Raw genomic sequence first — 13,358 nt, 5'->3', positions numbered from 1 at the left:
GTTCCCCTTCCCACTGTGAGACTGTGAGAAAGTTTTTATTAAAATCTATAATGTTTAATGTCTGTTTTAATTACGCTGTTGTAAACTACACTTACATTTTAGAAAGTGTGTGTGTGTGTGTGTGTGTGTGTGTACATGCACACACACGATGATATTTGTCTTAGAAAGGGAAATGCCAGCCATTTCCACAATACTCTGTGTGTGTGTGACTACATAATGACTGAGAGATTGTTTATGCTCCAGTGGTCTTAAGAGTTTCTCAAAATTTAAGGAAATGCCCCAACCCCGACTGACCACTGATACCAATAAAACAAACTTCTTTGTCTACCAGAGGCAGATCAGCCATGCTGTGAGATGCATCCAGTCGACACAGTCTTTCTTGTGGCCAAGAATGTCATGGAGATTTGCTCGAGGGTCCAGTAATGGCATTCGGGATACCAAATTTGGTCATTTTCCACTGCTGTAACCAAAACATTTTGATGAGGTATCTTTAAACAGTGCTAAATCATCTCTGCCTCTGCCAAGAACCACATTAAAACACTGCCTGGACCTCTGCTTATTTATCATAAGAGCTGGATCCCAAGTGCCCTCTCTTTGTTCAGAATGGCTAAAGGGAGCACCTACATGAGAGGATTATGCATCATTCTCAACTTTCTTCTCATGGTAAGGTGTTATCTGAGGTATCCTTAATACATTTTATTAGTTGAGATGATTGTAGAGATGTTTTTACTTTGTATCATAGAATTGGACATTCTTTCTTGTTTCCCTTTTACTTTTAGATCTTTGGAGTGATCTTGCTTCTGTTTGGTATAGTGGTAAACAGTGTTAAAGCTGCCCCTGTACAGGCAAGTAACGTCCTGTTATAGTGAGCAATATGTAATATTACATTTTTAATATATTAAATTATAATTAAATATTAAAATTTTACTGCTGGTAGCTCAGAGTTCTTCCTTATTCTGTTAAGCAGCTGTACATTGGTTGCTACCCTTGCTTTAAAACCTCTCTTTGCTTTTGAACTGATCCAGTGCAGGAAAAAGATTCTAGCACATGGACTGATGAATACTCTGATTTAGCACGTATACATTCAGTTTCAGGTTTCCGTTCCTGTAGTGTGCAAATGTTTAATTTTAACTGGTGCTGTTTTTCCTTTTATGTTCCTGGACAGAATGTCTAGTGGGCTGTAAGCTGCTGTGTTTTTGTTTGTTTTTAGGACTGGACTCCTCAGGTTGTGCTCCTTAGTGTTGGATTTGGCTTGGCCACCTTCCTGCTCTCGGTTCTAGGAGTGTATGGAGCTTACAGAGAGCAAGTGTTGCCTCTCCTTTTGGTTGGTCAGGTTTTCACATTTACTTTAGATATATCTAACTTACATTAATATAACTCAATTAAATCCTTAAATAGATAATTTATGTAAATATCCCAATACTATTTGTAGGCTTTTCATATTGCACACAAGAAAAAATTGCTATAGACAATTTAAGACACTGTAATAAAAATAAAATTATTATGGTAATTTTTTTTAAACCTTTCAGATCTGAATTTATTCCATTTCTAGTGATGGAATACAATGTAAGAATGCTGTTTTCTGTCTGTAATGCACAGCAAAGAAGTCTCTAATATTCTCCCACTCACCAACTGAGTGTAGTTATTCTCCACAGGTTGCCTTCTCTTGGGATTTATATATGTGCTGAATAATAGTTAATTGCATGGTCTCAGTGTTCGGGGCTATAAGAGCAAGTTGCTGTGTTCTGTGTTGCTATATAGTGTGATTATATTCTGGCTGGGTCCAGCTGGTCACGTTTGCAAATTTCAATAATGCAAACTGACAATAAATACAGGTATATCATTTTTTTTGCTGATCATAAAGTCAGAATAACAGAATAACTAGTTGTACACAACTAAAACAAAGTGAATTTCTAAGTTTGTGAGATTAAATATTTGAAGTTTTTAAACATATGAAAAATGAATTACCTAAACTAAAGCTTTCTAGTTAGCAAAACAGGTGGTGCTATTCATGACAACTGTCATGAATTCATGAAAAGATCTATTCCAATGTAGTTTTGGCTATTAATGTCAAGGTTAATGTTAAGTTGACATACATACATGCATAATTCATTAAACAAGCTTGTTTCCACTTAGGGAAAATAAATATACTTCTATGCGAACAATCATTTTAAATGTTTTTTCATAAACAATGATTACTATTACAGTGGCACAGTGGTGCCACCAGTGATGTGTGTGTCCTGGGATTGTAAGTTAGATTCCAGTTCCAGTCACTGGTTGTGACAAGTTTGGTGTATCCTCCCTTTTTTTCCCCCAGATATTCTCAAAATACAGGTTGTAGGTGAACTGGAAGTTGAATTGGTCATAGTAAATTGTAAATTAGATGTCTTTTAGACATCTCCATATACACATCAAAATATGATGTCTTATTGGCATGTCTTTGGCATGGCAAAACTTAAAAACTGAACAATAATTATTTTAAGACTGAATTAAGCAGCTAGCGGTTATCGGTTAGCATTGGCTAGCGGTTTGCATCACCTAGCTATTAGCATCGGCTAGCTATTAGCATCGGCTAGCTATAAGCATCGACTAGCTATAAGCATCTGCTAGCAATTGGCACTGGCTAGCAGTTAGCACCACCTAGCGGTCAACATTGGTTAGTGATTAGCATCGTCTAGCGGTTAGCATCACCTAGCCATCAGCATCGGCTAGTGATTAGCATCAACTATCACTTTAGTGCATTCCTACAAGTGGTAAAACATTTCTTTAAAACTGGTTATTTATTTCCCTCATTTCTCTTCCAAAACATCTAAACCTAAACACAGCAGGGGGAACTCCCCCCTAATAGAGATTAAGCTAAGCTAGCAGAACACAGGAGCTTCTGCTCTGACTCACCGGAGCTCGCTTTAAACACTTCAAATACTCACTGAAAACTGCTTCTCTTCAGGGTTTACAGCTGTATTACTGATATAAGAACAGCTTATTAGTCTTAATGTATGGCTATATTAAAAAATTTAGGGCTATTTTTGGCACGTTTAATGTGGTGTTTTGCTGCACTCTAGTGGTCATTTGGTGAAACAACTTCAGGTTCTTAATAATATAAATAATACTAACTACAAAATGTTACATATCAAATTTTCCTTTGGTGGAGTCACGTGACGCCGTACATGGACTCGGTTGCAGCTAGCTAGAGCTCTCGGCGCAACACCTCATTTTTATGCTTTTTTGATTTGGGTCCTGCTTTTATTGCTGTATTTAAGTCACCAGCAGAATTAATGATGTCTTTGAGCAGGAAGTAGCTGCCTTTTTCCCTGAATTCATCGGCAACAAAAAAGGTGAAATCTGACTCACTCTCACCTCAGTACAACATGGTGGATCCCCGCATGCGGCTAGAGCAGACGACACTGGCGGAGTTTTCTGCTATGCGGGAAGAGTTCTCTACGAACATGACTACTTTTTTAAGTGGGTGTTCTAAGTTAGACTACCTCACAGGCGAGCAAATAGAGCAGAAGAAACTTCTGTTGGAGCACTCTGAGCGTCTAGTCACCCTTGAATGGATGTTGGTTGATCTGCCACCAGAACAACCTGCACATTCTCAATCTCCCAGAGGGAGCAGGGAAAGATGACCCTATCAGCTTCGTCAAGAAACATCTGCAGGTCTGGCTACTAGGGTTGTCCGGCCGGGAGTTTGATGTTGAGCGTGCCCATCGTATCTACTCCAGGGTCTCAAAGGATTGCGGAAAACCCCACGCCTTGATATTCCGTCTGCTCAGGTACAACGACCGAGACCTCATACTTAAAGAAAGTAGGAGCATCCGACCTGGAACTGCACGCATCTGAGTTTTTTCCCAGACTTCTCTCCGACGACAGCCAAGAAACTCAGTGCTTTCACCAAAGTGAAGGAAGGCTCTGAGGGAGGCAGGAGTTCAGTCTTTCAGGAGTTTAGGGTGGGTATGTTTGCTATTTGTTTTGTTTTTTGTGATGTTGAATTATTGTAAAATTAATAATGGTATCAAAACTAATAAAAAATTGGTTACAAAAAAATATATATTTGTTGTACCATTATTACATGGGCCATAGATGATAATGGCTGAGCTTGATAGCTTCTAGAGAAACAGTTATCTAGCATTGGCTCCGCCCCCTGTGATTTATGTCTACATAAACTGACAGGGTATCAGAGAATCATGTTGTGATCATAGGTCTGAAGTGGTATTAATGTCAGGTTAACTATTCAAAAGTTGAGTGTAAGAAGAAATTTTACTGCACCATGGTAGGTCTAATTTGCATATGGCGGCCATTTTATTTACAAATTTCGAATATTTTTTTTTACAATTATTGAGGCTTATGCTCTACTGAACTGTTTCACACCAAACATGTCATGATTGGTCAATGAGCAAAGGACAAGTTCTCAAAAGTAGGTTTTGCATATTAAGCAAATTTGCAAAAAAAAGTGGTTGCAGTATGAACAAGAATGACCAAGGTGTTTAACCAGCAAGATCAAATGAACTATAGTGTTCAGCAGGGCATTATTTTAAAACCTGGAGTTGTTTCACCAAATGACCACCAGAGTGCAGCAAGAGACCACATATAACCTGCTGAAAACCTTGCAGTGAGGGATAAATATGCCTTTACTGATAAATCAGTAGATTTTTAATAATTGTAGAGAGCAGGAAAGTCAAATAAGGCTCAAAACTGGCAATCAAGGGTTGGTAATCAAGTTGTCTGTATACATATGTATTTAAATTTGTGTGTTGATAGGGTCAAAGGTTCTTGTCGTGTGTCCATTTAGGTTTGAAAAAAGTGATAAATTAGGCCTTAGGCCTTTACAATTACAGTCATTTTTGGGTGCTGTAGAGAGAAAAAATGTCCAATTTGCTCCAAATATGGAATCAAGATCATATTTTCAGTATATATATATGTTCTTAAATTTGTGTGTTGATGGGGTCAAAAGTTCCTGTGTTGTGACCATTAAGGTTGGAAAATAGCGATAAATGGTTTAAATGCACAATAGTTAATTTGTCACTGTAGAGACTCCTAAAGACTCACTTGGCAGATCTGCTTGAGATGTCACTGTAATTGAGTGTGTTCAAAATTTTTGACATGCCACAAACTTTGCAGAGTTTGTCAATTTTGGCATTTACATACCTGTTTGATCAAGGTGTTGGGGCCACAAATAGTTAAAATGTCAAGATTTTTAGGATAATTATTTACCTTCAGGGTCTACAGACCAACTAGACCAAAGTTAATTTCATTAGTTGAATATCCAAAGACTAGTTTGAAAAGCACAATTTCTACACTACCCCCAGCGCCCCCAAGAGGCCAATCAATGCAATATTTTATAGGATGATAGGAGGCCCTCATATACATGTAGGGTATAAGTTACGTCCTCCACCCCCTGGGGGCATATGTCTACACAGATTGAGAGGCTACCTGAGAATGAAGATAAGATCAAAGATCTAAATTGGCATTAGTGTCGGTTTAAGCCTTCAAAAGTTATAGCTGTTAGAGTAAATTTGGGTGTGCCATGGTGTGCATATATCCAGAGTTTTGAAAGTAGCTCTTATGGTTCTTACTTGCAGTCTTGGCTGCAGATATGCTTTTTCAGGAGAAAAAGAACAATAACAACAAGTTGTCCCCCTGTCACAGTGGGACGTAGGGCCCTGCACAACAGTGCAAATTATACCGGGCCAAACCGAGATACCGGTGAAAGTTGGAGTTTTTCAGCAAAATATGCATTGAAACCTAGCTGGTGCTGTAGAGCCAATGAAATATGTATATATGAAATTTAAATTTCAGATTAAAGGACAGCGTAAGTCAAGCAGGCCTGTAAAGTTTCGTGAGTTTTCATCCATTGTAACCTCCTCAAACACCTACCAACACCAAGATGTCTTCACTTCACTTTTTTGATGGGGCATCTCAAGCAATTTAACTGTCCGCCATTTCGTCCTCGTTTAAGATATTGACTACTCCTTCGCAATTTATCATCAGGTATGTCAGTAGTTTATTGCTGCCAAATATCAAAACGTGTATAATTATGTCTTTTATGTTTTTGCCAAGTTTTATGAATTTCCAGGCCACGTCTAATTTATTGGCCGATCCAAATAGGGGGCGCTGTAGAGACATCTAACAAAAATGACAATATGTCTCTACAGCGCCCCCTATTTGGATCGGCCAATAAATTAGACGTGGCCTGGAAATTCATCATTTCGAGGCCTTATTGAATCTGCCAATTATCAAGAGGCTGAGCGCGTCCCATAAAGGTCATATAAAATTGGTGGCGCTAGAGAGCTGATGAAAAACAAAGGTGCGAAATACGATTTGACCATCAAAGTATGGCCTAAGCCAAATAGGTCTGTAAAATTTTAGTTTTCAAACATCTTAACTCCTCCGAAACCCAGCGGGAAACTTTTGAATGGCCGACTTTCTGTTGGGCGGAGCCAAATAAAAACAAGTGATCCTTGTTCTTTATGAGGAGGTCGATGAGCGTACCAAAGTTGGTGCACACTGGACAAACTTCATCCCGGCCAATGCAGACATTTGGGGGCGCTATGGAGCTCCTGAACCACGCCAAGGTCCAGGCTCTATGAAATTTTTAAGGCCTTTGCCAAAATGCGTGAGTTCTCGAGTATCGGAAAGTCCTCAAAAATTAACGAAAGTGTCAAGAAGCGTAATAATAATAAAAACGAGGTGTCCCCCTGTCACAGGGGGACCTAGGGCTCTCGCACAACAGCTCAAATCGTACCGGGCCAAACTGAGAAACCGGTGAAAGCAATTTTGAGGTCTTATTAAGTGTGCCAATTTTCAAGAGTTTTCTATCCTGTTAAACATGCGAAATATCCATTTAAAATACAGGTGGCGCTATAGCACTGTTAAAACATATGTATTTGAAATGCGTTTGACAACAAACGCATTTCAAAATGGCCGACTTCCTGTTGGGCGGAGTCAGTCCTACCAATACTGAAAACGTGTCTAATGACGTCTTTTGTGGTTATGCCAAGTTTCAGGAATTTTCAATCATCTGTGTTCTGACCGTGTCATTGTTTCACTTTGGTTTAGTGTTGCACCTCTAGTAAATCAAATTTGTCTGATGTTCATTCACAGCTAATTTAAAGGCAATCTGACAACGACTTTAGGAGCAGTTTAAATGATTTTGTGAAAAATGTGTAAAAATATTACAAATTCCAATATGGCCGACTTACTGTTCGGTGGAACAAAAACAATATGTGCAGACAGTATCTACATTCCTACCAAAATTTGAGAAGATTAGACCAATTTTGACACATCCACAGCTAATTTATAAACAGAACAAATTAGGGGGCGCTGTAGAGTCCGCTAACTACTCGTGAAAAAATTATCACAATATTTTTAAAGTGTTTTTAGGTCTTACAGAATCTGACAATTTTCAAGAGTTTTTGAAACCTAGGTGGCGCTATAGCGCCATTTCGTCCTCGTTTAAGATATCGACTATTCCTTCGCAATTTATCATCAAGGATGGTAGTAGTTTCAACAAATTCCCTAGGAGCAGTTTGACAAAGTATGCAAAAAAATGTGTGTAAAATGCACATATTTCAAAATGGCACCTGTTGGGTGGAGTCAATCATACCAATCCTGCAAACGTGTGTAATGATTTCTTTTATGTTTTTGTAAAGTTTCATGAATTTTCAAATACCCGTGTTCTGACCGTGCTCATGTTTCTATTTGGGCTGGTGTTGCGTCTCCATTAAATCAATTGCCCGCCACTACGTCATTGTTTTAGCTACCGACTATTCCTTCGCAATTTAGCAACATATATGTCTGGAGCCTATGAAGGCCCAATTTAGAGATAATCTGACAAAGACTCTTGGAGGAGTTCGAATGAGTTTGTGAAAAATGTGTACAAATTTCACAAATTCCAATATGGCCGACTTACTGTTCGGTGGAACAAAAACAATATGTGCAGACAGTATCTACATTCCTACCAAAATTTGAGAAGATTAGACCAATTTTGACACATCCACAGCTAATTTATAAACAGAACAAATTAGGGGGCGCTGTAGAGTCCGCTAACTACTCGTGAAAAAATTATCACAATATTTTTAAAGTGTTTTTAGGTCTTACAGAATCTGACAATTTTCAAGAGTTTTTGAAACCTAGGTGGCGCTATAGCGCCATTTCGTCCTCGTTTAAGATATCGACTATTCCTTCGCAATTTATCATCAAGGATGGTAGTAGTTTCAACAAATTCCCTAGGAGCAGTTTGACAAAGTATGCAAAAAAATGTGTGTAAAATGCACATATTTCAAAATGGCACCTGTTGGGTGGAGTCAATCATACCAATCCTGCAAACGTGTGTAATGATTTCTTTTATGTTTTTGTAAAGTTTCATGAATTTTCAAATACCCGTGTTCTGACCGTGCTCATGTTTCTATTTGGGCTGGTGTTGCGTCTCCATTAAATCAATTGCCCGCCACTACGTCATTGTTTTAGCTACCGACTATTCCTTCGCAATTTAGCAACATATATGTCTGGAGCCTATGAAGGCCCAATTTAGAGATAATCTGACAAAGACTCTTGGAGGAGTTCGAATGAGTTTGTGAAAAATGTGTACAAATTTCACAAATTCCAATATGGCCGACTTCCTGTTGGGCGGAGCTAATGCATGGCAATTGCTAATATATGCGGAATCATATTGTCTATGTTTATGCCAAAAATCGATATTATCAGAGAATTTTTAAGGCCACAAAAATGGGCGAAACTGACTATAACGAGATGTCCCACTGTCACAGGGGGATGTAGGGCCCTCGCATAACAGCACAAATTGTACCGGGCCGGTAAAAATTAATTTTGAGGTCTTATTGAGTGTGCCACTTTTCAAGAGTTTTCTATCCTGTAAACATGTGAAATATCCATTTAAAGCACAGGTGGCGCTATAGCGCTGTTAAAACGTGTATTTGAAATTCTAATTCTAGATCAAACAACAGCTTCAAAAAAGCAGGCCAAATTTTGTGAGCTTTTCTCCGTTATGATTTCCTCAAAACACCTACATTACCTAGGTGTCAACCTCCTGTTATTATGTGGCATCTTAAAAATTCAACCGTCTGCCATTTTCTCCTCGTTTGAGATATCGACTATTCTTTCACAATTTATCATCAAATATGTTCAATGTTTATTTTTACCAAATACCAAGAGAATTCAACAAATTTCCTAGGCAGAGTTTGAGTTTGTTGGGTGGAGTCAGTCCTACCAATACTGAAAACATGTCTACTGGTGTCTCTTGCGTTTTTGCCAAGTTTCAGGAATTTCCAATCATCTGTGTTCTGACCGTGTCATTGTTTCACTTTGGTTCAGTGTTGCGTCTCTAGTAAATCAATTACCCGCCATTATATTACCGTTTTAGCGATCAACTATTTTTTTGGCAATTTTCATCAAATGTGTCTAATGTTCACAGCTAATTTAGAAGTAATCTGACAAAGACTTAAGGAGCAGTTTAAATGAGTTCGTGAAAAATGTGTAAAATAATTACGAATTTCAAAATGGCCAACTTCCTGTTGGGCGGAGCTAATACAAGCCAATTGCAAATATGTGCAGAGTCAGAGTATCTACATTCCTACCAAAATTTGAGAAGATTAGACAAATTGACATATCCACAGCTATTTTATTAACCAAACAAATTAGGGGGCGCTGTAGAGTCCGCTAGCTACACATGAAAAAATGTTTAGGTCTAAGGGAATCAGACAATTTTCAAGAGTTTTTGAGCATTACTGTAATGTCAAATATGCATTGAAACCTAGGTGGCGCTATAGAGCCAATGAAATACATGTATTTGAAATTTCAATTTCCGATCAAAGGACTGCGTAAATCAAGCAGGCCTGTAAAGTTTCGTGAGTTTTTATCCATTGTAACCTCCTCAAACACCTACCAACACCAGAATATATTTACTTCCCGTTTTAATGGGGCATCTCAAGAAATTCAACTGTTTGCCATTTTGTCCTCATTTAAGATATCAACTATTCCTTCGCAATTTTTCATCAGTTTTGTTAGTAGTTTATTACTGACAAATATCAAGAGTATTCAATAAATTCCCTAGGAGGAGTTTGACAAAGTATGCAAAAAATGTGTGTAAAATGCACTTATTTTAAAATGGCCGACTTCCTGTAGGGCGGAGTCAATCAAACCAATCCATGTATAATGATGTCTTATGTTTTTGCAAAGTTTCATGAATTTTCAAATACCCGTGTTCTGACTGTGCTCTTGTTTCTATTTAGGCTAGTGTTGCACCTCCATTAAATCAATTGCCTGCCATTATATCATTTTTTCAGCTATCGACTATTCCTTTAGCACCATGTATGTCTTGAGGTAATCTGATGAAGACTCTAGGAGGAGTTCGAATGAGTATGTGAAAAATGTGTTAAAATTTCACTAATTCCAATATGGCTGACTTCCTGTTGGGCGGAGCTAATGCATGCCAATTGGTAATATGTGCGGGATCATATTATCTATGTTTCTACCAAATATCGACAATAATCATAGAATTATTGAGAAGGCCACAGCTAATTAATTAGCCAAAAGATAAAGGGGGCGCTGTAGAGTCACTTAGCTACATACAAAAAAAATGACAACATGGTTCTAAATCATTTTGAGGCCTTATTGAGGCTGAGCGCTTTCCATAAATGTCATAAAATTGGTGGCCCTAGAGAGCTGATGAAAAATGAAGGTGCGGAATTCAAAATGACTATAAAGTACAGCCTATGCCAAATAGGCATGTCAAGTTTTAAGAGTTTTTGGACATCATAACCCCGCCGAAACCCAGCGGAAAACTTTTTATTTTGCTATGCCTGCCAAAATGGCAGACTTCCTGTTGGGCGGAGTCAGATAAAACATAGTTATTCTTATTCTTTACGAGGAGGTCAATGAGCGTGCCAAAGTTGGTGCACATTGAACAAACTTTATCCCGGCCACTGCCGACGTTTGGGGGCGCTATAGAGCTCCTGAACCACGTCAAAGTCCAAGCTCTATGGAACTTTACTCGGGCTCTAATAAACGGACCAAAAGCGGCTAGCGGTTAGCCTTGACTAGCAGTTAGCATTGGCTAGTGATCAGCATTGCTTAGTGGTTAGCATTGGATAGCAATTAGAATCGCTTAGGGATTAGCATTGCCTAGCGATTAGCATCTCCTAGCGTTTAGCATTGGCCAGCGATTAATTTTTGCTAGCGGCTAGCATCGCCTAGCTATTAGCATCGCCAAGTGGTTAGCAGTGGCTAACCATTAGCATTTACAATCACTTTAGTGCATTTCTTCAAGTGTTAAAACATTTTCATAACTCAAAACTGGTTATTTATTTCCCTCATTTCTCTTCCAAAACATCTAAACCTAAACACAGCAGGGGGAACTCCCCCCTAATAGAGATTAAGCTAATCTAGCAGAACACAGGAGCTTCTGCTCTGACTCATCGGAGCTCGCTTTAAACACTTCAAATACTCACTGAAAACTGCTTCTCTTCAGGGTTTACAGCTGTATTACTGATATAAGAACAGCTTATTAGTCTTAATGTATGGCTATATTAAAAAATTTAGGGGTATTTAGACAGGTTTAATGTGGTGTTTTGCTGCACTCTAGTGGTCATTTGGTGAAATAACTTCAGGTTCTTCATAATAAAAAAAACAATACTGACTACATGTTACATATCAAATTTTCCTTTGATGTACCATTATTATATGGGCCATATATGATAATTGCCAAGGCTGAGCTTGATAGCTTGTATGGTTCAAGAAAAACAGTCATCTAATACTGGCTCCGCCCCCTGTGGTGTATGTCTACATAAACAGTCATGTTATGATCAAAGTACTGAAGTAGCATTATTGTCAGGTTAAGCATTCAAAAGTAATAAGTGTTAAAATAATTTTTGCTGCACCATGGTAGGTCTAATTTGAATATGGCGGCCATATTGTTTACAAATTTCAAGATTTTTTAAATAATTATTGAGGCTTATGTTTCACACCAAACATGTCATGATTGGTCAATGACCCATATATATGTATGTAAATTTGTGTGTTGATAGAGTCAAAGATTCTTGTCTTGTGTCACTAACATACAGTTAACACTTATATACAGTACAGATATAAATGCAGAAAACACAAAAAAGGCATCGAGTCATTTCAGTTTAGCTTCCCAAAGAGACTTAATTTGGTCAGGGGCAGGCATGCGAAGCTGGTGAATCTGTCCGTAAAACAAGCAAATAAACCCCGTGTAGAGGAGGTCTGTGATAGAAAAATGGAAAACTTCAGGCATATTAGGAAATTGTGAGATTGTGTTCCGAACAAAATTACGAACCTGCTAAAGAAGTGTGTTTTGGGTAAAGAATATTTATCTACTAGCTGCTGAAAAGAAGCAAAAATATCCTCAATATAAAAATCTTTAATTGATCTAATACCACGAGAGGACAAAATCTTGAAAGTATTGTCAATCAGCGATGGCGGAAAACAAGGATTGGGGTCAGTGTAGAAAAATATTAAAAGCCGAAATTTAAAAAAAAAAAAAGCCGAATAATTTTTTAATTGGTTCCAAATTTTTAAGGTGGATTTAGTAATAGTGTTTTTTCATGAATTCTGAGTTTGAGCGCTTAGTTGTTGAGCAAGCAAGAGCAGCTAAAGATGCAGGTGTAGAAGAACGAGACTAATTGAAGCCAGAAGAGGGATGAAGAGGAAGAATCATCTACAAGCCAATACTGTATAATCCATATATTTGCCGCCCAATAATAAAATCTGAAACTAGGTAGTGCCAAGTCCCAGGTGTTTAGGTCTCTGTAGAAGCTGTCTGTGTAATCTTGGTCTTCTTTTATTCCAAACAAAATCTAGAAGAATGGAATCTAGATGGTGAAAAAAACTCTGTGGTAAAAAAAGAGGTAAAACTTAGAAAAAGAAAAGAAATTTAGGGAGGATTGTCATCTTTATCACATAAATTCGGGCTGATAGGGTCAAATTTAGAATCGACCAGCAAGACAGCATATCTTTAAGTCGTGACATCAATGGAATAAGATTAGCACCATGAAGGTCTTTAAATTTGAGTGTCACTTGAACCCCTAAATACCTGAAATTTTGTTGTGCTATTTTAAAGGGCACAGAGCGAGCACGCTCACTTGCTGCAGCATTAAGGGGAAGTAACTCGTTTTTTGGAGATTTAGCTTGTAGCCTGAGATAGCAGCAAATGCACCGAGAGTGGAAAGGGCAGCTGGTACTGAGGAGCTAAGATCAGAGACAAGAAGTAGCAGATCATCTGCATAGAGCATAGCCTTTTGTTCTAGACCATATCTAACTATTCCGTTGATTTGAGGGTTTGACCTAAAAGCTATAAACAAAGGCTCAATCGCAAGGGCAAATAA

At 38.1% G+C, this 13,358-nt stretch overlaps 1 protein-coding gene across 2 annotated transcripts in view; it reads left to right on the top strand.

Moving 5' to 3' along the window:
- Positions 1 to 345: 345 nt before the first annotated feature.
- Positions 346 to 13,358, top strand: part of LOC103040407 (CD63 antigen) — a 146,474-nt gene continuing 133,461 nt past the window's right edge. For both annotated transcript variants that reach the window (XM_022671523.2, XM_022671522.2), the window contains exons 1-3: positions 346 to 663; positions 780 to 845; positions 1,211 to 1,324. In XM_022671523.2, the coding sequence (XP_022527244.1) occupies positions 604 to 663; positions 780 to 845; positions 1,211 to 1,324 (240 nt within the window). In that variant the 5' untranslated portion in view covers positions 346 to 603. The remainder of the gene's footprint in view (positions 664 to 779; positions 846 to 1,210; positions 1,325 to 13,358) is intronic.

Source organism: Astyanax mexicanus, chromosome 2 (assembly GCF_023375975.1).
Source record: "Astyanax mexicanus isolate ESR-SI-001 chromosome 2, AstMex3_surface, whole genome shotgun sequence".
NCBI lineage: Eukaryota > Metazoa > Chordata > Actinopteri > Characiformes > Acestrorhamphidae > Astyanax > Astyanax mexicanus.
This window is presented reverse-complemented; position numbering and strand designations above follow the sequence as displayed.